The sequence below is a fragment of the Zootoca vivipara genome, chromosome 3 (genome assembly GCF_963506605.1).
Source record: "Zootoca vivipara chromosome 3, rZooViv1.1, whole genome shotgun sequence".
Lineage (NCBI taxonomy): Eukaryota > Metazoa > Chordata > Lepidosauria > Squamata > Lacertidae > Zootoca > Zootoca vivipara.
In genome coordinates, this window is record NC_083278.1 from 14,323,811 (window position 1) to 14,349,439 (window position 25,629).

The 25,629-nt window shown below is 39.8% G+C and overlaps 1 protein-coding gene across 2 annotated transcripts in view; it reads left to right on the forward strand.

Moving 5' to 3' along the window:
- MACROD2 (mono-ADP ribosylhydrolase 2) overlaps window positions 1–25,629 on the forward strand; it is an 898,190-nt gene that overhangs the window by 129,636 nt on the left and 742,925 nt on the right. For both annotated transcript variants that reach the window (XM_035110056.2, XM_035110055.2), the window contains exon 4: window positions 12,966–12,995. In XM_035110056.2, coding sequence (XP_034965947.2) covers window positions 12,966–12,995 — 30 coding nt within the window. The remainder of the gene's footprint in view (window positions 1–12,965; window positions 12,996–25,629) is intronic.

A 25,629-nucleotide genomic window follows, 5' to 3' on the forward strand; every position in this document is an offset into this window, starting at 1 on the left:
GAGAGGCAGAGGCAACGTATTGCAGCCCTTCTGCAAAGCATCTGAAAAACAGCAGAGTACAGCGGGGTTTTTTTGTGCTCACCAAAATAGAGCGGATTGCTGGCATGCACACTGTTATAAGGAAACTAGCAGGGAATCTCAGACTGAATGCAAAAAGCGATTTTCAGACTTGCCATAACAACACAGGTGAAAAAGCTGGCCTTGGTTCTCCATAGTAATATGCCTGTGGTTGGCACATGCTGCAATCAATGCTGGTTTGCACACCAGAGGCATTCCCTGGTTCACCCTGGTGCCTTTCCTGTTGCTCAGAGCCAAGCCAAATTGCACATGTGGTCTTGGTATGTGTAGAGAGTTCCTGCTGAACCAAGCTTCTCAATAACAAGCTTCAGGAACAAACTTAGTGAGATGTCCTGTGAACAAATCACCTACAATTTGATAGATAAAAAACAACCCGGCAAATAAAGGCTTTGTCCTACACCATCAGAAAGCGCTTCTACCTTGACTACTGCAGCCTTCTTCTTCTGCTTTCCGAAGAATCTGTACACTTTCATCTATTTGATTGCTTGTCGTTTCTTTTATCTTCAAAGCTTTTGAAATATTCTTTTGAGTGTTTTTTTCATTAATCTTGAAGAAAGAATGTAGAACTAATGTTCACCTTCATGTCACTGTTTCCATGGTATCTAAAGTTTCAAAATTATTTAGAATTTATTGAACAAACATTAAGTGGGACACAACTGGGTTTGTTTGTTTGTTGTATATTCGTTTTGTGCTTATTAGTTTAGTTTTATATAACAAACACTATCAAATATAATCATGATAGAAAATAGATTACTATAAGCTCAGGTGAAAGTATGACATGTTGGCTTTAACTTTTGAAGCCGAAGATCAACTGCTGTAAAATGATAATGAGAAGACAATTTCACTATAGCATATATTTTATCAGTTGCATATATGTTACTTTTAAAGGTATTTCTCTTCTAAATGTCTTCTGATATATGTGTAAATGCAATTTTCAGTCATTTATGATTTTTAAAAAGAGGTTATAAGAAATTCTGGTGTTAACTTTTTATTCATGTCTTTTTATATTTATATCAGCATCGTTGAGCAAATTTGATATTTTGCCCTTGATTTCCCCCTCTGCCCTTTTTGTGCCTTTGTCTGGAAGACATCAAACTTACTTAATTTCCATTAAACCTAAACATGATTGATTGATTGATTTAAGTCATCTTTTGTGATTAAGAAGCTGTAAGAAAAACCCTGAGAATGTGAAGTCATTACTGGTCCCATCCTTTGGGTACATCTGTGCAAGCTTCACCAAAATTGATAGGAGTTGTCCTTGTTCTTGGAGACAACTCATTCATGCCAAAAGTACGGTACCTGAGTGAGAAGAGTTACTGATAAATTGGTGTATTGCATACCTGTTATCGTATGTGTTTATTTTTTGTTGTTACTGTTTTGTAAGATAACTATTGCCTATTTCTACAGTGGATACATTTGCCATAAAAAAGTTTTTCCTTCTATAGACTTACTCTGTGGGGAACATTGCACTTTGCTGTATGGTTCCTTATATATTTACGTTGATTAGTTATGCCCGTTTCTCTTTTTATCATTTTATCATCATTTAACGTCACCTACTGGATCAGAGAATGTTCACTGTTCTAATTTAGCTAGAATGAGATCTTTTATCTGAAAGGAGATACTTTTTACTACTTAGATCAGGGTGGTCCAACTTTTCATACCAAGTGGGCTGCAAGAGTACTTCAACATGGAACCCCAAGGTCGCACAATGCCTTGTTACTTCATAGTGGGGAACAAATGTTGCTGAGGCTACATGTTGAACCACCCTGACTTAGAAAACTCTCACTGTGGATCTTTTTTTCAGTTCTTATAAATGGATCTCAGCAATGTTTGTTATTGCTAAGGTTCCAAATAACTTTATTGTGCTAGCCATTGACCATGACAAATCTGAATCAAAAATAAATGCAAGCAAAAGGGATGCCATGCCACAAATAATAGTCTTTATTTAGATCTCTTGAGTATCCCTTACAGTTCATTGCTACCGGTATATTGTCCAGGGTCTTCTTTCTGATCTTTTTGGCTGCCATTTACATTGCTAAGAAGCCATAGGACCTTCTCTGCTGGGGAGAGAAATCGCCTCCTGGGTCCAATGTATAGTGCAATATAGTAAATAGTGCAAGATGTCTTTCACTCGCAGTTGCCCATATATACAGAGTTTGTCTTCGTATGGTACCCTGTTATATTGTCTGTCTAGGATGGTAGAGGGCATAGCTTGAAAATACAGCTCAGTAAAAGCTGGCCAGGGATTCGACTTATAACTGGCTCTAAAATGGATTGTTTTTAGAAGGGGGAACCAGGGAGAGCATTTGGAGGATTTGATCACTTGCAGATCATGTAGTAATTCTGTCCAGTGACACCAATCCCTTACTGGCATTTGTCTGTGGATATAATCTCCTCTAGCTTGTGGAAAAAAATAAGAGTTCAAGTAACATTGGATGTTAGAGTTCCACCATCAGCTTTTCTCCAATTCTGCATAACACAGGGCTGGCAAGTGCTCACATGGCATGGAGGACTATCTTTTCAGGTAATTAAATCTGGTACAGTCCACTCTTGCAATTACAGTCTGGTACAGTCTGGTACAGTCCACTCTTGCAATACAGTCCACTCTTGCAATACAGTCCACTCTTGCAATTAACGTTGGCCATCAAGCTTCCATGTGTAAGAGTGCAGCTGCTGTTTGCTTGGATAGGGAAAACAAGTCTCTTGAGAAATTAGTTTTGCACCATTTCTAACCCTTTAATAGCACTCTCATCCTTAACACCATAAAGCATTTGAGGGATCACTTTACTGCCAGATATTTTAGCACTGGCTAAAGGTGGGTTTCCCACCTTTTGTGAATCATCGTGTCGGTATCGCTGTACAGCTCTCAGATCAACAGGAGGAGTCTGTGTTCTATATTGGTGTTTAGGAGTTTCTCCTACAATCTGCTATGATTAATGGAGTCAAAGACAAACAAACAAACAAACAACTTACACTTTTTAATTCTAGTATACTTTCTGATGATAGGATTTAGCAGGAAGCATTGGTTGATGGTGCTGAATCCTTCTCTAAACGCTGCTTGTTTTCCGTGCAGAATTTTATTTGTATGTAGCCGGTCAGTTAACTTTATTTGGAAATTCTAGATATCGCTTTGAAGGGATACCTAGCAGGCTGATGGGGAAGTAATATTGTGGTAGAGATCTGTCCCTTTTCTTGAAGATTGGAACAATGATATTTGTCTTCCAGCTATGTTTTTTATATGTATAAATAGTCTGGCCAAAATAGGTAACCACCATTCTGAGTAAGTCATGAAGAGCTCTGGAGGCGTCATGTTCTCTCCCGGGGCTTTGTTTTGTTTTAAACCTTCACTTGGGTGTTTTAGTTCATTGGGGGACACATCTCAACAGTAGCTGCTGTTTATTTTTTTCCATCCTATGCTGGTCAGCGTATTCTTAACCCAAACTATTACTCATGTGTTTGGGCTTGGTTATTGCATGTTACACAGTTGAACTTCCTCATAATTACTTCCAAGAAATTGGATTGCAGTGTCAGCCAAAGACTTTAGAATTGACATGTTCTAGTTGGAAGGTCTGTCTAGCCAAGTGTTAGGTTCTGCCAAAGCTGATGACTAATTGTCTCTGTATATTGTTTCCATACCTGTCACTTCTGATGAGTTTTCTGTCTGTCATTTTTATGAACCCTTTCCATAAATGTCGCCATGGCTGCATCTGCATTTTCTTAATGACATTGTTTCAAATATTTATGCATTGCTAAATGCAAGATATGGGAGCTGCTGGGTTTTAGCAGTACAGTGGTACCTCGGTTTATGAACACAATTGGTTCCGGAAGTCATAAACTGAAGCGTTCATAAACTGAAGCGAACTTTCCCATTGAAAGTAATGGAAAGTGGATTAATCCGTTCCAGACGGGTCCTCGGAGTACTCAACCTGAAGCGTACTTAATCCGAAGCATGGGTGTAATTGGTTCCGGAAGTCTGTTCATAAACTGAAGCGTTCATAAACTGAAGCGAACTTTCCCATTGAAAGTAATGGAAAGTGAATTAATCCGTTCCAGATGGGTCCGCGGCGTTCGTAAACCAAAAATTCGTAAACCGAGGTGTTCATAAACCGGGGTTCCACTGTACTGCCCAGGACTGGTCCTATCATTAGGCAGAGAGAGAGAGAGAGAGAGAGAGAGAGAGAGAGAGAGAGAGAGAGAGAGCACTGCTGTGAGGTATGAGTTAGTAGCATAGTTTTGGAGGACAAAACTATACCTCCCAAATGAGCCTGCTTCCCCTACAAGCATTGAAGTACAGTCATACCTCGGTTTGCGACCGCAATCCGTTCCACGGAGCCGGTCGCTCCCTGAATCGGTCGCTCCCTGATGCATGCTTCTGCGTGTGTGCGAAGTGCCGATAGAGCGCTTCTGCGCACACATGCGCTGTGCAGATCACTTCTGCGCATGTGCGCGCTGCACAAATTGCTTCTGCTCATCCAAGCACCGCGGAAACTGGATGTAAACGCTTCCAGGTCCGCGGTGATCGGAAACCGAAGCGGTCACAAACAGAGGCGGTCACAAACCAAAATTTGACTGTAACATTCAGCAACCAGTCTGATTGGCTTTTGTATTAAGAATCTGGCGGGTACCATCTGGTACTGCAGCAAAATGTATTGGGCCAGCCCTGGCCATGTCCCTAGTATCTGCCATTTTTTTATCTGCAGGAATGTAAAGAAGATCATGGTAACTCTCCATTATAAGTGAATAAATGAATATTGGACTTGTTTATCCATCAAACATCTGGTTCAAAGCATTTGACTTCATTGGATGTACCATTTATATGCAATGGAAAATAGTACATGATGGCATATATCTTGCTATTATGAACATCAAGATGTGAATTAAGAACTGCTTAGTTTGAATCTCATCTCATGAGCCTTGCACTCACTAGGTAGCCTTAAGCAAGCCACTGTTTCCTTGGCCTCATGCTCCCCCTCCCCAATTATAATCTGCAGCTGATAATACTGACCTTAAAATGATTGCAACAAGGTATTCTGTGTGAAGCACTTTGAGCATGCAAGAGCACTATATAAACTCAATATTTCTGATAGTGTTTGGAAATATAATAAAATGCACATTATTATGTACCCAAGCAATGTCCCTGCTGAGGAAATGTCAGTAATCTTGCTTTTGTGGAACAAGCCATAGAAATATTTACATGCAAAGTCATAATATGGGAATGAATAGAGCCATGCAATAGTTGTTAACAATGGGACACATCCTGAAGAAAAGGGAGAGTTCACATAGAATTGCTGACAATGTCACCTAGTCTCATCAGAGAGTCAGCATGAGGTATTGTCTGTGTACAGCATAATTTAGGAGGGTTATGCATCAGGTACATGGTTAATCAGTGTTCAGTGCTTAGTCAGTGTCTATGATTGATGATTTCCTTTTAATTCTCGAGCCCAGCTTTCTGCTCAACACTTTATATTCATAATGAGTGTACAGATGGGTATTCCAATATTCCATGTTTGGGAACTGATGTGCATATAGTAAATGCTTTTAGGGTATTTCCAAAGGTGTGTGAAGATTGGTAAGGAACCTTACTTTTATAGAGTAAAAGTAGATGCACGCACAGGGTGTTTTTCAGCCCTGTTAATTGCCACCATGAAAGAGAATCTGGTTCATCCATATTTGCACATCATGTCATATGACTTGGCAAATGCACCCCCCCCCACTCAGCCAGACCTTGATTCAGACAGGTTCTTCCATGCACCTGCCTCTCCCTCTTCCCAAGTTGTCTCGTGCAGAGAGCCACGTACATTAGCAGCTGCCCTGAAACTCATGTCTGGCTTGACATCTTCTCTGCTCTTGTGGCCCTGGGGGAGATGGGACTTGGGATTTGAGAGATAGCCAGAAACCCATGTAGCTGGTTTGGAGACATCTGGTCATGGGACAGGGATGTCTGGATCCCATGGCTCATCAAGGCCAGTGGCAGTGTGTAGATCTGATGGGTACTTCTGTGGCAGGACTGACTCTGACTCTATTTTTTCCTGTGTGTGTGTGTGTGTGGAGAGAGAGAGAGAGGGAGGGAGGGAGGGAGGGAGGGAGGAGAACAAGAATATAAAAAGGTGGAGGTGCTAAGGAATGCAGTTAAATGTACAGTGGTACAATTGGTTCCGGAAGTCTGTACCGTCATACCTCAGTTTAAGTACGCCTCGGTTTGAGTATTTTGAGTATTGACCATTTCTTTGAGCTCCTGCCATCGGGACGGAGATCTAGAACAATGCAGGCAAGAATGAGCCGTCTCAGGAACAGTTTCTTCTCTAGAGCGATTTTGGCCTTAAATGGAAAGCCTGGACTTTGAAGTCATCTTATTTTACTTGTTATTTTGTATTATATTTACTGTTTTTAATTAGGTTTTGTAATTTTGGATTATGCGGAATGCTTTATCTGAGTGGATGTAGCAACCGAGTAATTTCGTTGTCCCGCAAGGGGACAATGACAATAAAGATATCTTATCTTATTTTCAGTTTACGTACTCCGCGGACCTGTCTAGAACGGATTAATCCACTTTCCATTACTTTCAATGGGAAAGTTCGCTTCAGGTTAAGTACGCTTCAGGTTAAGTACGGACCTCCGGAACCAATTACACTCATACCACGGGTTAAGTACGCTTCAGGTTGAGTACTCCGCAGACCCGTCTGGGACGGATTAATCCACTTTCCATTACTTTCAATGGGAAAGTTCGCTTCAGGTTAAGTACGCTTCAGGTTAAGTACAGACTTCCGGAACCAATTGTGTTTGTAAACCAAGGTACCACTGTACTTAACCTGAAACTTCCAGGTTTGCCGGTTTCGTAAGTCGAAACCTTCGGAAGTCGAGGCATTCGGAAGTCGAGGTACCACTGTATATTTATGAAATATGGTTAGTTCATGTAAAGTATTTTGACTTCTATCTTTATGCAGCACTCAGAAGAGCTCCTTGCTCTCATCACTGCTACCTTGTTCTTGGTGTGTGTGTGTGTGTGTATGAGAACAGCAGATCAAACAAAATAGCATTGACAGGTAAAGACATCTCCTGAAACATGTGAGAAGCAATGTAGCTGCCTGTATTGTAAATTGCTGGTATCCTGCTCACCAGCTGTCACCTTCTGTGATGTTTTATTGATGTAAAGAAAAGTGTCCCTGGTTAAAGAATGCATTCCTTTTCTCAACTAACTCCAGATTTAAGGGTTGAAAGTGTGTGTGTGAGAGAGAGAGAGAGAGAGAGAGAGAGAGAGAGAGAGAGAGAGAGAGAGAGAGAGAGAGAGAGAGAGATGTGTATCTATGTGTGTGTATTTTGCAGTTAACAAAATATTTGTTTTTCAGTATGTGGCACTCAGATCAATACAAAAATGTGAACTGAGTGTTAAAGTATATTTTATTACAGCAACAGATGCTCAGCTGCATGACATAACAGGATTTTTTGTTCCTCATCAAACCCATTACTGCCTGCTGAATAGATGATCCAGAAAAAATTAGCATTTTTAAAGTGGATAAATGTCTGTTTTTCAGAGAATGTCATCAATGCCGCTCATTTAAATTGTTTACATTGTTACAAACATGTTATCTCTAGAGATGCTGTAGAAATACAGTGGTACCTCGGGTTAAGAACTTAATTCGTTCCGGAGGTCCGTTCTTAACCTGAAACTGTTCTTAACCTGAGGTACCACTTTAGCTAATGGGGCCTCCTGCTGCTGCCGCGCCACCACCACACAATTTCTGTTCTCATCCTGAAGCAAAGTTCTAAACCCGAGGTACTATTTATGGGTTAGCAGAGTCTGTAACCTGAAGCGTCTGTAACCCAAGGTACCACTGTAGAGTGCTTCACACTAAACAAACCACACAATATTGGCAAGTTGCATTTTATTGTGAGAAAATTTTATGTACATTTTAGAATAATGATTTTTATTCTCCACATATCTAAGTACTGTACATAATGCAAAAGATGTGATTGTGAATGTGGAATTTGGAAACTTTTGAACCAAATCATTTAACTGATGGAGTTTCCCACCTTTCCAGACAGTGTCATGCAATCAAGCAGCAATCCAGTGTTTGAAGCTATTCAGGATTAAAATATTCAGCTCACATATATTAGCTAATAGCGAAGTGAAGAATTGGCATGAGGCGCATGTGTATATGAAGAATTGTAGCTTGAATTCTGCTTAAGGCAATGGCTTTTGTGAGGCTGACAGGAGTCTATTTCAGTCCTTTTAGGCTCCCAGCAGCTGAAATCCTGGTGCTTGCTACTAACCCCCATCTCCTTCCCTTGTGCTCTTGCTAATCATTGTTACCTAGGGATATGCAGAACATCTCTTTATTTCTGTGGAATTTCCTACTTTTTCTGCCCCATGATCTCAAAATAACTATGGAAACTGAAATCCTTGCTTTTAGGAACTGCAGTTGTAAATCAGATGGGCCCCCAAATGCAGATGCTGCTCACTACTTTAAGTGGGTTGCTAATCTGGGTGAGCATCCAAATATATACAGTCATACCTCGGTTTAAGTCTGCTGCGGTTTGAGAACTTTCAGTTTGAGTACTCCGCGGACCCGGAAGTGTTTACTTCCGGTTCCGCGGCCTGCGTATGTACAGAAGTGATCTGTACTTCGCACACACGCGGAAATGACGCTCGGTTTAAGTACCTTTCGGGGAGCAAATGGCTCCCCGGAACCAATTGAGTACTTAAACCGAGGTACCCCTGTACCCCATATTGAACCCAGATTTTCAGTGGGATTAGGTATACAGGTGCACATCCCCATTCTTAATGCCTCCTATACCCAGCTAGCTTGCACAAGAGTTTGCACTTCCAGCCACCAATAATTCCCCCTCCCTCGGGAGAATGAAATTCATAGAATCAGAGTTGGAAGAGACCATGAGAATCATCTAGTCCAACCCCCTGCAATGGAGGAATCTTTTCCCCAATAATCCTGAACCCATAATCCTGAGATTGAGTCTCATCCTCTACTGAATAATAAAATTGATTTTCTCATTCTGGTGGGTCTTGGGATTGGACTGTGCTGTCAGTGTGGTGTAGTGGTTAAGAGCGGTAGACTCATAATCTGGTGAACCAGGTTGGATTCCCCGCTCCTCCACATGCAGCTGCTGGATGACCTTGGGCTAGTCACACTTCTCTGAAGCCTCTCAGCCTCACCTCACAGAGTGTTTGTTGTGGGGGAGGAAGAGAAAGGAGATTGTTAGCTGCTTTGAGACTCCTTAGGGTAGTGATAAAGTGGGATATCAAATCCAAACTCTTCTTCTCCTCTTTACTGAATCTTTCTCCTATAGGCATTTTCACAGCTACATCATGTTAATTAATGGTTTGTACATAGATTTAAATCCCCCCCTTATGCCTGTTGTTTTTATTTTTAGTATGCATTTTTATTTAAAACATTTTATTTAAAACATTTCCCCATATTTTCAAAAAGGGGGAAAGAGAGGACCCAAACAATTACTGCCCAGTCAGCCTGACATCAATACCAGGAAAGATTTTAGAGCAGATCATTAAGCAAACGGTCTGTGAGCTTCTTGTAAAGAAGCTGGTAAAATGCGGGCTAGAAAATGCTACCATTCAGTGGATTTGTAACTGGCTGACTGACCGAACCCAAACGGTGCTCATCAATGGCTCCTCCTCATCCTGGAGAGTAGTGACTAGTGGGGTGCCACAGGGTTCTGTCTTGGGCCCAGTCTTATTCAACATCTTTATCAATGACTTGGATGATGGGCTTGAGGGCATCCTGAGCAAGTTTGCAGATGACACCAAATTGGGAGGGGTGGCTAATACCCCAGAGGACAGGATCACACTTCAAAATGACCTTAACAGATTAGACAACTGGGCCAAAGCAAACAAGATGAATTTTAACAAGGAGAAATGTAAAGTACTACACTTGGGCAAAAATATATATGAAAGGCACAAATACAGGATGGGAGACACCTGACTTGAGAGCAGTACATGTGAAAAGGATCTAGGAGTCTTGGTAGACCACAAACTTGACATGAGTCAACAGTGTGATGTAGCAGCTTAAAAAGCCAATGCAATTCTGGGCTGCATCAATAGGAGTATAGCATCTAGATCAAGGGAAGTAATAGTACCACTGTATTCTGCTCTGGTCAAACCTCACCTGGAGTACTGTGTCCAGTTCTGGGCACCACAGTTCAAGAAGGATACTGACAAGCTGGAACGTGTCTAGAAGAGGGCAACCAAAATGGTCAAAGGCCTGGAAATGATGCCTTATGAGGAACGGCTTAGGGAGCTGGGTATGTTTAGCCTGGAGAAGAGAAGGTTGAGGGGTGATATGATAGCCATGTTCAAATATATAAAAGGATGTCATATAGAGGAGGGAGAAAGGTTGTTTTCTGCTGCTCCAGAGAAGCGGACACGGAGCAATGGATTCAAACTACAAGAAAGAAGATTCCACCTAAACATTAGGAAGAACTTCCTGACAGTAAGAGCTGTTCGGCAGTGGAATTTGCTACCAAGGAGTGTGGTGGAGTCTCCTTCTTTGGAGGTCTTTAAGCAGAGGCTTGACAGGCATATGTCAAGAATGCTTTGATGGTGTTTTCTGCTTGGCAGGGGGTTGGACTGGATGGCCCTTGTGGTCTCTTCCAACTCTATTATTCTATGATTTATATACCTCATTTTACAATGTTAAGGTTTCAGAGTGGTGTTTTTTGTTGGCATCCATCTGTCTTGAGAGACAATGGAGTCTGCCACCGGGGGTGAAATGAAACCGCTGTGTTAGCAACACCGAAGTGACCTCCCCAGGGTGCAAGCCTTGGCAGTGTGTATGGAGGTCCTGGGCTGCCCAGATGACAAGACACTTCGCTGAGGTGGTCCAAAGGAAAGCAAACCAATACGGTTGGCACCAGCTTGCCAGGAGCTGCTGGAAGGAGGTGTACAAAGGCGCCATCCAGCCATTCACTCTGGATTTGTGTAGGGTTTACTCCTTAGCCTATTCTTCTCCTGAAGATATTCCGCAAAGCAATGGAGGTTTAGGATCAGAGTTTTCTTTTTGCTAGATGGGCTACCTTCTCAGGTGTACGAGCCCCATCTGCCCCTCATTGTGGTGGGAAGGTAAATGATGTTTCCGTGTGCTCTGGTTTCCACCATGGTGTTCCATTGCACCTGAAGCGGTTTTGTCATGCTGGCCACATGACCCGGAAAGCTCTCTGTGGATGAACACCTGCTCCCTCGCCCTGAAGTGAGACGAGCACCTCAACCCCATAGTCGCCTTTGACTGAACTTAACTGTCCAGGGGTCCTTTACCTCTTTTCCTTTTACATCTGTGCATGTGGATATCACTTAATCATGATTCAGGTGCTTTCCTCAAAAAAGATGATTGTGGGAGGGCGGGAACAAGAGTTATCTGAAACACGTTCTTCCTCTTCTGTGGTGATCCTCCCTGATGCAAGAGCAGGCATACCTTTCTGTGTTCAATTCATGCCTTTAAGCATTTAAAAGCCTCTTTTCTCCTACAACAAAGGTAACTAACTGTCGCTGGTGCATGAGAAAGAGTGCTTTTATGCTGTGTTACTTCTTGTGTTATGCATTGGAGGTTATCAGTATGTAAGCAGGAGGCAGTTACTATTTTGGGTTCAGTAAATCTGCAATTAAAATTTTTTAGTCCTTGATATATGTAAAATGCCTAGTGAACATGTAACAGAGATATATGTGCATGTTCGTATGTACAAAATTCATATGTACAAAATGTTGAGTGCAAGATAATGTGCAAGGAGACCCCGTGTGCTTCTCTGTTGTCACATTTTAAAATTGACAGTTTGGTCTCAGTGTGAGGGGTTTTGTGAGCTGATTTCAAGGACTAGAGTTTGAGATGAAATAAGCAAAAACTCCCATGTACTTGAGGGAGAGATACTGCATTGGCAGAATGATGGATTTAGATGACATTTTGGGGGGATTTAGTACTCTCCTCCTTTGGTTTCTAGTTTTCTTCTGTTGTAATGTTTAAACAAATGTTGATTGATTATACAGAGGTGAAAGTAATATCTTAACAAATTCATCTGCTGTGATAGTAATGTGGATTTTGGTTTGTTTGTGTGCTCATGGATATGATTTTACATGCGTTACTTAAAGTAGAAATCTTTAGTAGGCTTATCAGCAGTAAACATATTTGCTTGATTGTTTATTTATGTAACAATAATTTTTACCCTTTCTGACGCATACCCAATCGCTCTAGGCAACTTACAACAAACAGTTTACAATTTCACAATAAATAGCAAGACAGAATGCAATGGAGTTAGAGGAGGCAGCACGGATAAATCAGTCTCTTCAGGTGTCATGGATAGAATATTTCTTCTGGTGATTAACTGTGACGCTCTGAACTCCTGGGACTCCTGCTGAGAAACAGGTGATATGGAAAATTTAACTCAAGTTTAATTTAGAGGTGGGTAAGCAGCCTTGTGCTCACCCACAAAATCAACTGTGCCTCCTGAGCATTAAAGTCAAATGCTCAGAATTCTTCCAGGAGGTTCACTCAACGTTTAACTTTACACCTGAAGGTTACAATGCCAGACTCAGCACAGGCACTGGGGGATTTTAGCAACAGTGGGAAAGATCTGGATAGGTCTTTACTTATGCAAGAAATGGCATTCTATGCATTCTTCCCCACACAGGTTCATGGGCCTTGCCTTGACAACTAAATCTGTGACTGTACTGTTATTTCATTTTTGTCTACATAGAAATAGAAGCTGCATATTGTTTTGTATGTAATGTTTAATTTAAACTTAGCCTAAAGTTCTTGTGTTAACGGAGAAGGTGGACTGGCTTTATTTTTGTTTTTGTATTGTTAGAGAATATTAAAAAAACAAGCAAAGCTTGCTCTGATGTAATTCTTGGTTCTCTTGTTCTTCCACAGCTAATTCAAGTCTTCTCGGAGGTGGCGGTGGTAAGTTTGGCCTCTTTTCTCCTAAGCGTTGCAAGAAACAAAAAGTATTTTTTTATAAATAAATCTCAATCAACAGAACATTCAGACTGAATAAACAGTCAAAAATTTGACCACATGCCAAAAATGTAAACATCTCCAATTTTTACAATATAGATAATCACTATACATCCTGTCTAGCAGAGGCTAGGAGTTGTTTTTTAGTATGGTAATTTATGTAAAATAACTCATAGGTTGGTATCACTATAATCTGACTAATCCCCAACATAAATGCAAAATGCCTACTTTGTTGAAGGTTCATTTCATACCGGAAGAATTCAGTTTGGGGAAGAAGAAGTTGAAGGGTCAGTGGGTAGGTGTGTTGGGCTTATGAATAATTTGTCATCAATGGTTGTTTCTGATTTAGATGTATTGTAAGTTATTTCAAGAATCTCAACTGATACTTAAGGTTTTTTTGTGCTTTACTTGCTCTGAACTGGTGAGAGGCAAAATAACTTGACATGTGATAATGCATTTCTCTTACTGCTTAGAGAAATTCTAACATATACTTCTCTACTTCCTTTCCCTTATCTTGCTTTTTGTATTAAAAGCTTTGCAAAGTATATATAACAGTTTTTTTGAGGGGGGGAATTATGCTCCTATGGGTGTGGAATGTATGGGGTGGGATATGGAGGAAATAGAGAGTCTCTGATAGATATGTTATAAATACGAAAGCAGTAGTCACATTTTATAAGCTTCTGCCTCGGCTATATAGTTATAAGGGTTTGATGATCTTCTGCAGATGGAAAGGGGGAAACCATTTTAAAAGCTAAAGGGTCACTTGATGCTTTTAGTGTTGGAATCATTCTAAGCATTGTACTTGTATGATTGGCAGCATTGAAGATTGACCATTTTGAGATCAATATGTGCTGGGTCGGTCTTCAAATGCATTTGTTGCATCGAGATGGAAATAATATTTTAGGTACAAACCTAACCTTATTTGTGGATGAGGTTACTATTACTTTTATTATGGGATGGGGGATAGTGCATCAAATGCAATGCTCTCTGCCCCTGCAGCCCTGAAGCTGCCTCTGGAAGCAGGAGAAGGGTGTCAGTAACTGAGCTGGCACTGGATGCATAAGCCATCCTATTTCCTTCTCGAAATCTGGTTACTTAGTTTTCTGTGGAAGTGATGTGTCTTTGATTAATTAACTCCCCTCCCCCCCTTTCCATTTCTTTTTGATATGCTCTGAGTTTTGACAGGTCAGGATGTAACAGAAAGATGTGATGTTGGGAATGTCTGTGTCTTAAATGTGCCATATATCTCACAGCATTATCAAATGCTATGTTATGTAAGATATTTGCCAGCCTATATCTGCCATGTGGTCCTTTTGGTTCTAATGGTGTAGCAATTTGAAAGTATGTGAGAACTAATGAGGGGCAAAGAAAATGTCGTAACAAATAAGACTCGAAACACCAGAAAGCTCAGATTAATTCTGGTAGGCTACACAGTATTTATTTATATCTAATATTTTTAAACATTTATTCCTACCTTTGGGGCAATTGTATGATGCTCCTCATTCTTACAGTAAGTGAGATGAGTTGAATTTTATTCCTCAGAGAGCTTGGATTGGATTTGCATAGGTACTTGGTACTTTCATCTTGCTAAAGAGCACTTCAGTCATTACCCACAAATCCTGATCATTTTTACTTCAGATTGACAGTAAGGTTTTTTGTCACATTTTCCTAGTTTAACAGCAGTTTCCCCCCCTAGAGGTACTGCAACCATTTCCTGCCAGTTAAAAGCAGAGGCAGTATACCTTTCTCCTAGCTAAGCTTTCCCCCTGAACCTTTTCATATCCAAAGAATTAAACAATATGGGCACAACAATATACCAAAGCTAATCAGTTTGAAGTCCTATTTATTTCAATGCCAGAGATCTAAGGACATGTTTAATCCTCTGATTGAGATCAGTGGGACATAAGTTTTGACTAGGTCATGACCCATATGTCTACATTTTAACCTTGACTCCTATCATTATTTGGATACTTAATAAGCTTGTTAAGACAATGAAACCAGCGCATGAGTGTAACAGTACTCTCTCTTAATAGTGATTCTCATATTTCCTCTGACAGTAGAGGTAAAATATAGCCATAATAGGTGGGAGCCACTGATAATCTAATCCTCAATGAATTTGTCTAATCCTTTTTATTGCCATCCAAGATGGTGGTCACCACTACCTCTTGTGAGAGGTGTCCCAGTCCAGTTTTATATTTTAGCAATCTCCAGAATAGAGTCATAATACCAGCTGTGTTCTGAAAGCCGTTCTTTTGGTAATTTATAATTTGAATGCTTTATTAAGGAGAATTTTGGGAAACAATTTTTTAAAAGAATTGATCAGTATTCTTCGTATTTCACTTTTCAGGTCTTAATTAATTTCATTATATCCATCAATTAAGTGTCTTGATGTTTCTTTCTTACTGGTACTTTCTTTTTGCTGGTAGGTATGAGTATATTGCCTAGACACAGACTGTTGCTAAAAATGAATTGACTGCATAAAATATTTGACCTGGGGGCATTTCCCCCCTCCTGTGACTTGACATGGCTGCTAAAGTTTGTCAGTGTGGCATAGAAGAAATCAGACATCTGCCAGCGGTCCTTTGATAAGCTTTATTACCTGCCTGAGGACAAAGCAGATAACTGAAATTTCCCCTAAGGGTAAACCCTATGAACCATGCAGCAAATTACACTTACATTTTTTTTTGTCAGAAACCCCAGGAATACATATCTGACAGAGTGGAATTGTAGACCATTCTTTCCCTAGGTTTTGAGGAGATCCCTTTGGCCTTTTCATATTGTCTCATAAGAACACAATACACTGAAAATATCTGGAAATCTAATTGGGACAGCCTGTCCATTAGCTCATTTGTGAGATTGCACTGCACTCACAAGCAGGCATTTCACTTGAGCAGTTGTTTGTGCAACTGAGCCTGTGCCTTGCAGATAGACTACCTAAATTGGTTCTAAGAGAAGCTTCCTCCTTGCAGTTTGCATAGACAGTCCTACCCAAAATTATGGGGAAGTGAGAACCTCTTCTGTGTGACAATATTCTGGTTTTTTTAAACCTATTTAATAATAAACTGAGATTAGATTCATTCATTCATTTTATAGATCACCCTTATGGAATAAGTTGTTTAGGGCAATTATACAAACTAAATCTTTGTAAGACAGATATGTGCTTTCTGGGGATAAATTAAATCTTGCAAATCTGGCATTGCAGTGAGAGGTGCTATTACTTGACCCATTTCCAGTTTGTCTTGCCATCATAAAGAGTCCCTGTAGGAGAAAAAGGGGGGTTATTTCACACATGAATATCATTTATTTGTTGGAAACTGAGTGTTCACTGGTGTTCACCATTACATGATTAGTGCACACATGTCTATGTTCCATGTGATCCACCCAAAGCCAATAACTGAAATCATTGGCAAAAAAGAGAGAAAGAAATAAGTGTTTAGCTTTAGCTGACTAGGAGCCTTCATATTTCCATTATAATATCCATTATATGGGACAGAAGGCATGTGTATATTGAAATCTTATAAGATTGATGGTATTTCTAAAACTGCCAATGTTATGAACTTTAAATATGTTTAGCATGTAGCAGTTCCTGCAAACCCCTTTCTGAGAATAATAGCATCACGGGGTACCCGGATGAAACAGGTGGTATCTGATAGTGACTTGTACACTAGGGCTGCCATCCATCCGGATTTTTCCCAACTGATGTCAGGGGGTTTCCTAAAAAACAACAACACACAGCTCAAGTCGGGTGTGTGTGTCCTGATTTTTACTTTTTGAAATATGGCAACCCTATTCTAGACACTCCAGGCTGACTGACTTTGTTTAGATTTATTTTATACCTTTTCTGATCCCTCCAGCATATGGTTCAAACTGGTCTCACGTATGCAGATCACCTTCCTGCTTCTTAAAATATCCAATCTGACTCTTTCAGATAAAGCCAATCCCAAATCTGACCATTTAATCTGGCCCAAACCATAACAATATCCTTTGCACTAAATTGGAACTGTGAACATCAGTTCAGAAGTTATTTATCACCTTAGCAATGTCAAAGTAAACTATTATTTTTTACTTTAGGAATTTTTATATATTTTTATCGTTTATGAAAACATTTTTAAAAATAACATTAAATCCCTAGAAAATCCAAACAGAAACTCTCTATTCTTCTCTCCTGCTTCAAACCCCCAAGCTCCCATCCACGTCAGTCAGACCTACATACTGTTCCCCAACAGATCCTTTTTTATCCATGTACCTTTGAACATTATTGGAAGTGGATGGATTGGGGGGGCAGTCACCCCATAAATACCCCAGCAGTTGTAAAACTGGCAATTTTGAAAATGCCACAACTTTTGTAAGATGTGAACTTACAGAACTTTCCCTGCTCGGCAGGGGATTGGACTGGATGGCCCTTATGGTCTCTTCCAACTCTATGATTCTATGTCTAACTATCCAACCTTTTTGTACCTTATTTTGACATGGGCTCTTGGAGAATGAGAGTTTTGTCTTTTTGCTGATCATTCATGGTAGGACTCTTGCACACGTTGCTTCCTATAATGAAATCACTAACAAAGATAGCTATGAAATTTCCCTTTGATGTTTTTGTAGGCAGGAAACAATGTATTTCCTTCAGATAACTCACGAATTTGTCTTCTGCTGGCATCTCTGGATATTTTGCAGCTGTACCTAATGGAGTCTCCTGCATGCTTGCTTTCCTCCCATCAGTTTCTGGAAGTGAAATCTCTTTGCTGATTGCTCTGGTACACATTTCAAGGTGTCAGTCACCTAGGTCATGAGTGCGACTTTAAACAAATTACTCTCCATCTGTATCAGGAAAGATGGGAACACTGTATGCTATTGCAATGTAAAAGTTTGGAAACAGTAACTAACTAAAAACTAACAGAATGCATTTATGTGTGACATGTTTGTCGATAGCCATATTTCAGTGGTGCATCATTCGTCAAGAAGAATTTGGTAGATTTGCTTCGGGGCATTAAGTAATAAAATCATACTTAATATACTTCTGTATTAGTAACTGGTTAATGAAAAAATACTTTTAAATTGTGGTGCGGTACTAGAAGATGCAAGTAACTACTTTTCAGATTAATACTGCATTTTGTCCTGATTGTGCTTTTTCTGTAGTTCAGCTACTGTTGCTTTGCTTGCAGTGAAGGAGAGCATGATACTGAAGTGAAACAAAAATAAGATTGAATTGCAATATATTAATGATATGATGATGATCATATACATAGTATCATAGCTAATCATACATCTAAAGACTGAGAAAATGTACCCTAATAAAATGAAAGCTGATCTTTAAGAAATGAATTCATAATTTCAATCCAAAAAGTACCATTGAATAAAAGGTATTTAATTTGGCTGTTCAGAGGTTTATTTTGTTTACATATTATATATTTTCTGTTGTCTGTATACCTCACCCCACATGTTTATTGCATGTAAATCGATAGTCAATAACTTTTGAGTACACCTCTCTAGTTATATACTATAGAAATGATCTTTGAAACAGTGACATTGCAGATGCTCATATGAAGAGTGTGACACATACTTTTTCAGTCTTGCTAACTATTGTGCAGACACTGAAAAAGGTTAGCAAGGATATCAAGCTGGCATACATCAAAATCACACCTATTTATTCATCTGTCGACTCATATTCTTGTTTAAACAGATAACAAAGTTCTTAGGTTTCTTTGGCTGCACCTGCATTTCATCCTTATAAAATTGTATCATAATTTCATTAGGATACCTTTCACCACTTTAAGTGGGTGCAGTTCAGAGAAATTACTGTTCCCTAACTATGTTCTTGTTCTGTTGGTTTCAATAGACCTTAGGGTGTGTGTCTTTACAGTATTTGTGTTAAATTTCATATTTACTCTTATACTTAAGGAAGTTTCCTGATTTATACTAAATATAGGAATGAAAGAGATACTACCGTAAATGGAATGCAATTGCTCTAGATCTTCCACATTTATCTATTCGGTGTTGTTCTGCAGTGTTTAAAGGATAGTTAGAAATACTTCACAGTAGTCTAAATAGACATGAGGTCTTATTTTTTACCTGATTGAAATCACCGAAGGAGATTAGCTTTACAGCAGTTAAAAATTCAGCTGTTCGGTTGAGCAGACTGCTCAGGATAGAGGATGCTGCTATTTTGGTATTAACTGTAATAGGATTAGTAAGCAGTATCTAACAATTGGTAATAATAAAAATGCAGAAATGCATAGATTCCTTCCCTGATTTGAAAGACAAAGTGGAAAATACAGATAAATACAGCAGGAGAAACAGCAACATGCTGGCAAGTAAAGATTATGGCTCCAAAAAGACCCCACTCTTTCTTGATCCAGTATGTATAATAACATGCCAGAGGTCACTGTGATTCCCATGGACACAGTACCGGTAGCACCCTTCAGGTCTTCCCCCGTGCCCACAAAGCTCCACTTTTTCACACTTCCTTTTGGAGGCTCAGAATTATTCTACTGGATCCAACTGTTATGCAGAACCGTCATAAAAGGTGTGTGTGTGTGTGTGTGTGTGTGTGTGTGTGTGCATGTGCACTTGCTTGGAAGAAATGAAGAGATGTGATCAGAGGGTGTGGTGTACATGTAATTAATGTTGAAAATTAAATCTCTTTGAGAATTGTGAGCTTCGGTAGTCTTGTTAAGCTTTTACACATGAACCTTTGAAAGAGTCCGCCCCCTGAGGAAACCATTCCTGTGAAACGGGGAAGACGCTAGCCGCCCGTCGGATGAGATAAGAACGCATGGGAAGAGATAAGTACGCATGATACATTGTAGCACTTTATTATCGGACTTGGTTATCAGACTTGATTACTGCACTTTATACTGGACTTTTAAGACTTCGAGCATGAGATTTTGTACACATTTTTGAATCTCTTTGTATATGTGAAGGTTGTTGGTGCATATACATTTAAATATTTGCACTTCACGTTTGTTTACCTTTTCATTGTTTTGCTAACATTACCGTGTTATCTGTTTGTTGCTGCTACTCTGAAAATTAAATCTTAGCAACTGGCACCATTGACTCAGGCTCACAATTTAATACAGTGAACTCATACAAATTCTCTTACTCAAAAGCGTCATGAACATGTTCTTCAAATGTAGTTTATGTTCTTAATGTTCACTTTTAATATGGTCAATAATGATACACCAAATATTCTCTGCAGCATGAATTAAGAGACCAGTCTATACTTTCACATAGGGTAACTAGGGACTATCTCAGTGGCTGACTTTGTTCCCTGATGTTATGTACCATTTTATTTTTCTCCTTTCTGTGGAAGGCATTTAGTTCCACAGAATGTCAAGAGCCAGCACTAAATAGTCTAATTGCTTAGCTGGCATTAAGAAGCCCCCAGATGTAGTAATCAGTTCCAGTGTGTAGAATTGTTAATTTGTAGTGAATGGTAAGCATATGGAGCTTATTCAAGAACATTTTGCCTGGGTGTTGTTGTTTAACATTATATTGTGTTGGACTAATAACACAACACTTTTAAAAGAAAGACCAAAATTTATCTTGGAAGTATTGGGAAAGGGCAAACTTTACTCAAATTTCCCTAACAAATATTTCTGTAAAGTTATGCAGTGAGCCTATGTTTTGGAATAGTCTTCCAGATTATATGACTCGCATTATAAAATACCCATATTTAAGTTTAATGCACATTTCTCAGGTAAAAGATTGCTCACACATCCATTTTTATATTTGTTTTGGCAATATTATTTGAATCTGACAGGTGAATCAGTTTCTCACCAAATTAGATAGTAGATATTCCAACGATTTCTCCCAAACAAAATAAAAAACCAGAATATTCAACTTGTCTGATATGTGGAAAAATATGCCTAACTTTAAATACAGTGATCATAGGAACTAAATGGCAAAGGATGGTTTCACAATGCAGCCAAGATTATGTCTTCTGTACGCCAAAGCACTTCATAACTAACTAAGCCATCTCTATATTTATGGACCTATCATTGTCAATTGCAAACTGAAGGACTCTGATTTGAACTCATGCAATAAAATAGTACATTTTATATATACAGTGCTAAATCCATGCATGCCCTCTGTTCATTAGGTCATGTTAGAACAAGTTATTGCTAGGGAAGACATCTTATTGTACAGATATATGTTTAAAAGTCACGTGTACAGTAAGTCACCTGAAGCTTATGTCTTCATGACCAAAGGCTGACACTTTTTTTTTGTAGTATTAGACTTACCCTGTCTGTTGCCTTTATCTTGAATTCAAAGAGCCAAGGAATCTGACTCTACTACTTACTTTGAATAGATACTTTAAAGTATTTTAGAGCACATCCCCCTTGTTTTAAGATTCAGTATTTCATGTTTGGCCTTTTTCTTCCACTTGCAAGTTCCAGTTTCAAACTCCACCCTTTTGGATGCTATTTCACAAATGTGTTCAGAGGCTTCCACTTTTGAAGGTGTGCTTTTAACTAACCTGATTATGTGTTGCATCAAAGCAGTGTGTTCCCACTGAACAACTTGAATACCGCAAATGAAATATACATCAATTGATTACAGCATCATATGCATAGCTGCCAAGTTATCCCTTTTTTACAGGGATTTTCCCTTATGCTGAATAGGCTTCCTCGCGAGAAAAGGGAAAACTTGGCAGCTATGATCATATGCTTAGACACTATTTCATCAAACGGGCACTTCGGGAACAGAAACAGATATGGTGAAACACAGTAAACTAGCATCATCAGATATTATCAAGTTTTAATATATGGATGTGGAACCCTTAGCCTGTAGGCCTAATTAGGCCCACCAGGCCAATGTGATGAAGTCAAACCCACCTGCTCTGTACCTGATGTATATGATGTCTGGTATGGGACAGCTGATTGTCAAGACTTTAAAGCAGAGTGCAGGGCTCTCTGTAGGCATTGACAACCAGCTGGTGTTAGGGCTTGAGGAGAGCCCTGCGCAACTGAATCCCCAATAACCAGATGCATTTTGCTGATGCGCAGATAAGGGGGCTTCCTCCAGCACCTTGAGCACAAACTGCTTTCTGTTGAAAGAAAAAGGGGCTTATTTAAATGCTTTCTTCAGAGTTGAAAAATGCTCCATTTTCTAGATTGGTGGTTACAAGTAGCCTCTTTGAAAACTCAATCCCAGCACCAATCTTCTGATCAGCACTGAAAATGCATCTGATCAGCAGTTACAGCAGCCTGCTTTGAACTTTGTAAGGAGTAATTTTATGTCATCGGATTCCTGTTTTATTATTTCTCTGTGTGTAAGTGCTGACAGTATCCAGTATAGTGTAATGTAGTATGGAAAACAGAGAGGGAATATCCAGTATAGTGTAATGTAGTATGGAAACAGAGATGGGGTTCCCATCTCAATTAGATTGTGATCTCTGTTTTGGTCTTGATTGTTATTAAACTGTACATTGCTAAATGAACCTTAATGGAAATGATAAAAACTGGATAGGAAAATTCTTAATGGGAAGCATTCCTACCACCAGATGAAAGCCCTCAAATGCATTGCAAACAATTTCAAGTGAATCTCATTACTGTATGTAGGAGAATACCTGTGGAGTACTATAGAATTGCATCTGACTCTGGACACAGGGAAGTGTCGGCCAACTTATATGATAAGGAAGTGGGAGTGTTGTCTTCTCAAACTCTAGTTGGAGGTCTTCTGCGGTGACATTTAGAGAGGGGGAAAGCAAAACTTTTGAATAGTGGTAATGTGTATTAACTGAAGCAGGGTAAGGTTCCCAAGTGATAATTAAAGTGCTTTAAAACGCATGTGTGATTTCAGCCTTACACTCCCTTTCATCTTCAATGGGAAATCAATTTTGTCATGGTCAGTGACCTGCTTGACAGCCGACTACTGTGCCATTGAAAATTCCTCATTATGCCATTCATTTCGTTTATGCCTTAGTCCCCACTAGCACACCACCTGGATTGCTACATAATTAATGGGAACTTCAGATAAAATTTTCATAACTCTCAAGGTTCATTCATACTGGCTAACGGTGACCAGGCTGAATTAATGTAAGCCGAGGTGCTTTGGTTTGTTTGTTTGCTTTTATTTCAATGACACTTGCTATTAGGGAAGCAGTATACTTAGCCATTTTTAAAAGAAGCCTAAACAGTTAGTTTTCTTTTCAGCAGTTGCTCCCCAAGTACAATGCTGAATGAATGAATCAAAACTAAAGGTATGTGCCCTTGAATGATATTAAGGTGTGATCAGGGCTCCCCCCCCAGCTGGAGCTCTGGTGCCTCTCAGGTGGGTGCCATTGCCATTCTAAGAGAACAAGTGAAAAGTTCATGGTGAGCTTTGGCACCTCTTTTTCTGGAAAAATAGCACTGGGTATGATATTAAGGTATATAGATAGGCATGGTTGCATTTTCTCTTGGACCAATACTATCAATCTTTCAAAAGTTCTGTTTTGCCAAGCTGTGTGTTTCCTGTGAAGTTTAAGAACATCATACTTGGTCCTGTAGAACAGCGTTGGGGAAGCTATGACTCACATGAACTCCAGTGGCCATCAGCTCCAACTCCCATGGGTTGACAGTTCCTTTATTGCAGTGATAGGGACAAGATCCACCCCTTTGGGGGCTGTCCAGCTGATGTCACTATGTTAGGACTTCCACTGCTCTATTCCTCCTGCACATGCCCTAAATCTGCTCCAGAGGATTGGGGGAACCCCTAAAACAGATTTAGGGGGAGAACTCTGTTGCCAATGAGAAATCCTTGTGCTGACAGGATAAGAGATGCAGCACTACATTGAATTTCATCCTAAATTTATTTTTAATTAAATTTTCCTCTCCATTACACTGTAAGAATTAAACTGCTTCCCTATTAGGCTGAGAATGCTCACATGCGAATATCACATTGTATATTTTCATCCACAGACAGAGGATGCATATTGGTGCTAATTTGTAGATGAACATTTAGTAACCCAGTAGCTCCTGATCTATTTTCTCTTGGTCACTTTCTTTTTCTTTTTTAAACTAACTTGTCTGTAAGAAAAGCGATCATTTTCATTATTTATTGAAATCTATGTAAAGGTAAAGGGACCCCTCTGTTAGGTCCAGTCGTGGATGACTCGGGGTTGAGGTGCTCGTCTCGCTTTATTGGCCATTTACCTTCCCGCTGGAGCGGTACCTATTTATCTACTTGCACTCTGACGTGCTTTCGAACTACTAGGTTGTCAGGAGCAGGGACCGAGCAACGTTCGAGCAATCACCCTGTTGCGGGGATTTGAACCGCTGACCTTCTGATCGGCAAGCCTTTAGACGGTTTAGATCGGTTTAGACCACAGCGCCACCCGCGTCCCATTGAAATCTATAGATTTCTCTAAACAAAAGACCACAGAAAAATTAAAACAAGATATTTTGGTTAAGAACTAATGATCCTGCATTTTAATAATATAGATCACAATATATGGTCAGCACTTGAAAACTGGTGAAAACTTAATAATTTATTCATAGATTGCCCTCTTTAACAGTGCAGTCCTTTATATGTCTGCTTAGAAGAATGTCCTATTAATATCAATGAGACTAGCGGGAAGTACTTGGTAAGTAAGTATAGGATTGTAGCCTCAGTGTATATGGGTCAAGTTGCTGAAGATCCGTGATCACATTTCCTGATCCTAACGCTCTTTATTTAAATGGGAGATGCAGCAAGAGATGTCCTGGCTCTGTGAGCGGAGGCAAGATATCACAAAATTTGATGCTTTTATTGCAAAGCATGTAGGCTCAGACAGCTGCACAGTTCTGCTAAATCTTCCAGGATGAAGCATTCACTGTCTCTAGAGGATCTGCCATGACCTTCCTTTCCTCTCAGGTTTGCAGTGTTTCTGTAAGCTCAAAATGTGTATTAAGCAGGAGTGACTGATCCCCAAATCATACTAGACATATGTTCAAGCAACTGGAGTAAGAACAAAAACAAAATATACAATCTTCTCCAAGAAGATAAACAATGTTGTTGTTGTTGTTTAGTCGTGTGGCTGACTCTTTGTGACCCCATGGACCAGAGCACGCCAGGCACTCCTGACTTCCACTGCCTCCCGCAGTTTGGTCAGACTCATGTTGGTAGCTTCGAGAACACTGTCCAGCCATCTCGCAATCCATGGGACTCTCAAGAGTCTCCTCCAGCACCATAATTCAAAAGCATCAATTCTTCAGCGATCAGCCTTCTTCATGGTCCAGCTCTCACTTCCATACATCACTATTGGGAAAACCATAGTTTTAACTATACGGACCTTTGTCGGCAAGGTAATGTCTCTGCTTTTTAAGATGCTGTCTAGCTCCCTCCCCCCAGAAGCAGGTGTTTTTTAAATTTCGTGACTGCTGTCACCATCTGCAGTGATAATGGAACCAAAGATCCATATATGCAACACTAATACAGAACTCTCTATATAATTGAACTTGTAAAATGAGAGTTGGAAGTTGGAGAGAAATAAAAAGTGCCCTATTGGATCTGTCCAGAGGTCCATCTAGGCTTTTAGTTGTTTCTTGGGAAAATATCCAATGCATCGTTTCCCATGCAAGCATTCAGATGCATACCATTAGATTTTAAAGCCTTTTAAGTG